This window comes from Aristolochia californica, unplaced genomic scaffold (assembly GCF_029961685.1).
Source record: "Aristolochia californica isolate CCGP_79_NKW_82.1479 unplaced genomic scaffold, dmAriCali1.0.hap1 SCAF_2, whole genome shotgun sequence".
NCBI classification, from domain to species: Eukaryota; Viridiplantae; Streptophyta; class Magnoliopsida; order Piperales; family Aristolochiaceae; genus Aristolochia; species Aristolochia californica.
In genome coordinates this window covers 35,822,308-35,828,264 of record NW_027181881.1, presented here as the reverse complement: position 1 = coordinate 35,828,264, position 5,957 = coordinate 35,822,308, and the positions used below count along the sequence as shown (strand labels likewise).

Genomic DNA, 5,957 nt, shown 5'->3' with positions numbered 1-5,957 from the left:
AAAGAGAGAGAGAGAGAGAAAGAGAGAGAGAGAGAGAGAGAGAGAGAGAGAGAGAGAGAGAGAGAGATTAACTCAAAAAGGAGATATGTAACTTGATTAATTCCAAATTAAAACACCTCTATTTATAGTAGAGGAAGAGATAGAGTCCTTATAAAATTAGCCTTTCAATCTCCTAATTATATTCCAACTCTAACTCTCTAAGATAAGTCTATGCAAAAAAATCTACTAGAAGACTAATATGAGTTGAACTAGAACTCTTTCTTCAATCACATGAATATAAGTTAAAAGGCCAGCTTGTGCCCTTATCCTTGTGGGTCCCTCATGATCTTAGAGCTCGTCTTGATAAGGTTTCCAGCTCGTGGGATATTTGTGGGTCCTAGTTGATCTTCAAGTCCTCTAACTCATTTCAGCTTGTGCTTCGTAACTCCTTAACTCATGCTAGCTTGGGTGAGGACTCTTCTTGGTGTCCCACTTGGGTGAGTACTCTACTTGGTGTCCCACGTCCTCATGGTGGGTCCCACCAACTCGTGCACCATGGTGGGTCCCACATTATAACACTCCCCCTCAAGCTGGGGTGAGAAAAAATCATAAATGCCCAACTTGCTGCATATGGTAGACATAATCTTGTGAGTGACTGGCTTGGTGAGAATATGTGCAACTTGACTTTGTGATGATATATTCTTTAGAGATAAAAAACCTGCTTGGAACTTTTCTCATATAAAATGGCAGTCCACTTCAATATGCTTTGTTCTTTAGTGGAAGATTGAATTCGATGTAATGTGTATTGCTGCTTGATTATCACAATATAGATCTATCAGAGCTTCTTTTTAGAATCCCAATTCAGTGAGAAGAGATCTTATCCATAGGAGTTCACTAACATTGTGTGCCATGGCTCTGTATTCTGCTTGTGCACTAGACCGTGCGACTACATTTTGCTTCTTGCTTTTCCATGTAACCAAATTCCCTCCAACCATAGTAAAAAATCCCCAAGTAGATTTTCTGTCATACGGGGATCTGGCCCAATTAGCATATGAGAATCCTTTGATGTTGAAGTGACCATGGCTTTTAGAGAGAAGCCCTCTCCCTGGAGCTCCTTTTAGATATCGTAGTATCCTTTCAAGTGCTGTCCAATGACTTAGTTATGGCTTGTGCATGTATTGACTTACCAAACTTATTGCATATGATATATCTGGCCTTGTTACACACAGGTAAATGAGTCTTCCTATTAGTCTTTGATATTTTCAAATATCTACATCTTCTCCAGTACCTCCACTAGATTTTGTATTTGCATCCATAGGAGTGTTTGCTGATTTGCATCCCATCATTCTTGTCTCCTCTAGTAGATCAAGAGCATACTTCCTTTGGGATAGCACAATCCCATGCCTGGATTTTAATACATCAATACCCAAAAAATATTTGAGTAGTCTAAGATCCTTTGTCTTGAATTCAGCACATATTTTTCCTTTGTTTTTCTGGATGCCCTACACTACCAGTGAAAACAATATCATCAACATATACAGCCAGAATTACATTACCTCTTGGTGTGTTTTCAATAAATATTGTATTACGGTCCCAGATCTGACATAAAGATTCATTGTTGACGTTCAAGTTTGGCCATGGGGAATTTTAGAAAGACATGGTAGAATTGCAGGGAGACATGGAGAACGAAGATCAAGCCAAAGGGAAGCTTGAAAACCCTAGAGCTCGTTGAGGAGAACTCTGAGCCTATTTACACTAGATTTAACCTAATTCTCAACGCTTGTCTTTCTCATTACTCTTACCCCTTAAATAGGGTTCACCTTTTTAGGGTTTAATATAAAATAATACAAAAATACCCCTATAAATAAAATATTCCAAAAATACCCCTATGGCCTAAACTGAAATAAAGTAAAGTAAATTAAAGAAAAAAATTAAAATAATAATGTTATTGTGTTCATAACATTACATCCCCTGGAAGAAAGAACTTGTCCTCAAGCTCAAAGGTAGGTATACGTGCCGAAACGGCGCCACCTCTCCCCAAGTGGCATCTTTGGCATCCGCGTTCCTTCTGGACGACACAAGTGGTGTAAGCGTGCGGAGTCTGCGTCTATCCATTCGGCTACAACCTCTTTTCCATGGGCTTCCTAGCTCGCATATGCTTGGTCATCTGTTTGTAGGTCATGCTTGCAGAGCACGAAGTATGCTCACCCAGCTATGGCTTAAGGTAATTGGGTGAACGAAATGCTTGCGAAGCAATTCCTGCATCTTGTCATCTATAACCAAGTACTCCGTGCAAACTGCATACTCTGTCTCTCTCCCTAACTTGACGAAAAGTTCCCGTGTGAATGTGATGACTGGAAGCCTGACAATCACCTCGTTTGAGGCTGGAGGTGGCTTATTTGGTCCAACCCCCATTTCCTGTAGCGAAACTTCCATGATAGAATGAAGGTTCGGCACCCCACAGATTTCGTGCATAGTATTTAACAACTCTGCCATCATAACAAAACCAGCATCAAGATCAAAATGCGTTGGCTCAGTTCCCACGGTTAATTGGCCTTCAAACAGAATTAGAGAATCTTTGTTCGGAGTAGTTGGAGTGAGCGGGTCAATATACTCTGCCAGAATAGCTGATATGGGCAGCACTTGTTCGTAGACAGCAGTCAAAAGGACAAGATCACCCAACTTCAAAATTCGCAAGTGTTCTTGCACAACAATAACAGCCAGGCATGATCGTCCACCATGGCTTCCCCCTTGGCAGAATGCAGCATGTCCCCGGTAACAGCAGTAGCCTTGGGGGGCAAAGGATAGTCAGATTTAGGAGGAAGATTTGATCCATATTTGTCAAGTTCTGACCAGGAGAGAAGCTGTTGTTTAGATGCAAAGCAAAAGAGGCGGAAGTTAGTCCCAGCAAGCAGCATACATAATGTAGAAACAATACCCGCTAGCAATCCCTGGTTGTCATGGGATAAGTGTAAAAATGCAGAGGAATTTCCGTCACAAAATCCAATTCCATATCCACATAACTGGCTGCTGAACTTTGCATGAGTAACTTCTGCACACAAGCCCCACTGCCAACAGGTTGGGACGAGAATTTCAATTCCTGCAATGAAAATGATATATACAGCAAGGCATGAGCATGCTTTGTCTTGCAATAATTGCAATCACTTAAACAACCAACGGTAATTGGAAGAGTCCACATAAAGTGCATGTTAAGACCTGTAGTGCTTGCTCCTGGTATAAACAGGTATGTGGATTTGAACTCATAAAATTTTGCATACCATTTCATCATAAAAATAGAGAATCGAGAGTTCCTAGCCAGTTTGTCACCAACGCCTCCATAAACAAGAAAAAAATGTAACACAACCTGTTCAAATGGATGAGGACTGCTGGAACAATGACCAGAAACAGCCACACTATTGCAGTGTTCATCCACAACCACATAATGCGTCCCAAAAAAATTGATAGAATTCCTCCACAAAAAATTGTCAGCACCCCGTTGTCAATTTGATTACCCAAAAGAATTCTAACTCCCGTCAACAAAGAATATGAAACATGTCCTTCATCCATGTGTGTAGCAGAAATTGGAAGAGGCACACTGCAGCTGTTCTCGGTAGTAGAAAAATAAAACAACATCCAAAAAAAATTTCATGGCTGAGCAGCAGACGTGGGATCCAAAAATTTCAGCCCAACTGTGTCAATTAGATCAAGAACAAACTCACTACTGCGGGTCTCATCAATAAGCTGTCTTGGAACATTTGATTGAACACACTTCCCTTCTCGTGTGGCCTGCAAAACTCGCATCAGCATCTGATCTCTTGGTATGCACACATGATCAAACCGCAAGACACTATTATCCATGGTATTGTAAGCTCCATTTCCAAATTTCATCCCAATATCACCAATTGCAATACCTGGAAGAGGGGAGTGATCTTCCAAACTTCGTAGTTGAACAATAAAACCATTAACTCCATGCTCCTTTCCATCTATGATTAGCTTAGCTTAGAGAATAGCATGTGTTGAAACGTTACCCAAGCCACCAGGCCACCATTTGCTGGAAGTGAGTGTTGAACTATGAATGATAAACTCAACAATTTGTGGATCAAATGTAGTGGTTGTTTCAAGTCCCTGAACATTGGAACCATGACCAAATTCAATGTGTTCATAGCAACCAATTATCTGCATCTTAGTGGCCAATGGTAGCCACTTTTGTTGCTGCTCATCATTGCCTTGCCCTTTAATAGCAGAGATGAACATGCTCCAATGCAAATCTGTATAAGCAGGTTCATCAATGAAAAACCTCAACTTAGAGGCCTCCTTTTCTATTAGACGAAGTTCAACTATTATTTTCCAAGCATAGGATGTTTCCTTAAAGTGTTACTGAATAGATTTTTTCTGCCCATCATTGTTCTATTATCCTTGCGGAAGGCAGGGTCAGAGGCAACAAGGCGTGAAATTCTGTCAATAAGTTCAAAAGCATGACAAGAGCCATTTCAGACTGTATTCACACCAGCCGGAATTCCCTCAATCTGGTACTGTTTCTCTGCTTCACGAAATAGAGAACTTCTAGGCCAAATTTTTGAATTTGAAGTTCATGGACAGACAACATACAGGGGATCCAGAAAATGAAACCCCACATCTGCAATTTGAAGATTCACATCAGCACAGGTATTGTGCTCATCCACAGAAAAACAAAGCCCCCCCCCAAAAAAAATTTCTTGGACACGCTGAGGTTCACAACAACAGAAAAATAAAACAGTCTCCATTCAATTTTTATTTTCTTTCCCGGAATCCCCAAAAACAATTTCTCTTGCATTGCAGAGACTTCATCACACAACTGCACGAATTTGTTCATCTTACCACAAAATTGAATGCAAAAATGAGGTTGTCGAAACTTACCCCACCCAATTTGGAAATTGGGTTCCCTCTATTCTGCCGAGAGGTGGATTGCGAGTGGGAGGTGGTGGCCGGAAGTCCAATCCCACCAGAGTTGTTTTCGATGAATTGGGTTCCCTCTGTTATGCCGAGAGGTGGATTGCGAGTGGGAGGTGGTGGCCGGAAGTCCAATCCCACCAGAGTTGTTTCCGATGGCACCGACAGAGCCTCCTTTGTGTTCGGTGGTGAAGGACAGCCCTTTGGGAGTTTTCCCTGTCGACGGTGAAGAACCGACCTTCTGCCCGCCATGATAATGGATTTTGGGAGGTCGAACCCAAATAAGCCTTGACCGACGAGATTGTGGTTGCATACCCCTCCTATTTTGGATTTCTAGGGTCCTTCTTGGAGAATTTTGAGGCCCCCGTAGTCGGATTTGGGGTTGCACCAGTATGTTCCCCCACCGACGACGTTTGGGCAAAAAACCCTATTGAATGCCCTAAATCATGGTCCCCGCTGTGCGACTTTGGATCTCCCTACGGGGAAAATTTGAAAGTTTATGAGGCATGGCATTTTTGTTCGTCTAAAACAGCGTCTGCCTCTTGTGCGCATATTTCATGGTTGGATATTTGAGGTCGTGTGACCTTTTCTACGGGAGCTAGTTGCTTCCTCGCAAGAAAATTTTTCACGTAGGCTGCATGCCATTCCCATATTTTTTTCTCTTCAATGCCAATCCGCTGCATTTTTCTGATTTCTCTATGCATCGCCATCCATTCTTCTAGAGATATTTCTCTGTGCATCACCATCCATTCTTCTGGGGAATAACCCATTGTGTTCTAGCTTTGATACCAGTTGTTACGGTCCCGGATCTTACGCAAAGATTCGTTATTGATGTTCCGGTTCGGCCATGGGGAATTGTAGAAAGACATGGTGGAATTGTAGGGAGACATGGAGAACGAAGATCAAGCCAAAGGGAAGCTTGAAAACCCTAGAGCTCGTTGAGGAGAACTCTAAGGATGTTTACACTAGATTTAATCTAATTCTCAATGTTTGTCTTTCTCATTACTCTTACCCCTTAAATAGGGTTCACCCTGTTAGGGTTTAATATA

At 41.8% G+C, this 5,957-nt stretch overlaps 1 protein-coding gene across 1 annotated transcript; it reads right to left on the bottom strand.

Moving 5' to 3' along the window:
* Positions 1-1,763: 1,763 nt before the first annotated feature.
* LOC137956135 (uncharacterized) lies at positions 1,764-5,403 on the bottom strand. The gene is made up of 4 exons (XM_068803488.1): positions 4,876-5,403; positions 3,699-4,615; positions 2,918-3,079; positions 1,764-2,827 (listed from the first exon to the last, which is right to left on the bottom strand). Exons 2-4 carry the CDS (start codon positions 3,865-3,867, stop codon positions 2,664-2,666), a joined length of 495 nt encoding a protein of 164 aa, XP_068659589.1. The 5' UTR covers positions 3,868-4,615; positions 4,876-5,403; the 3' UTR covers positions 1,764-2,663.
* Between the last annotated feature and the right edge of the window lie 554 nt (positions 5,404-5,957).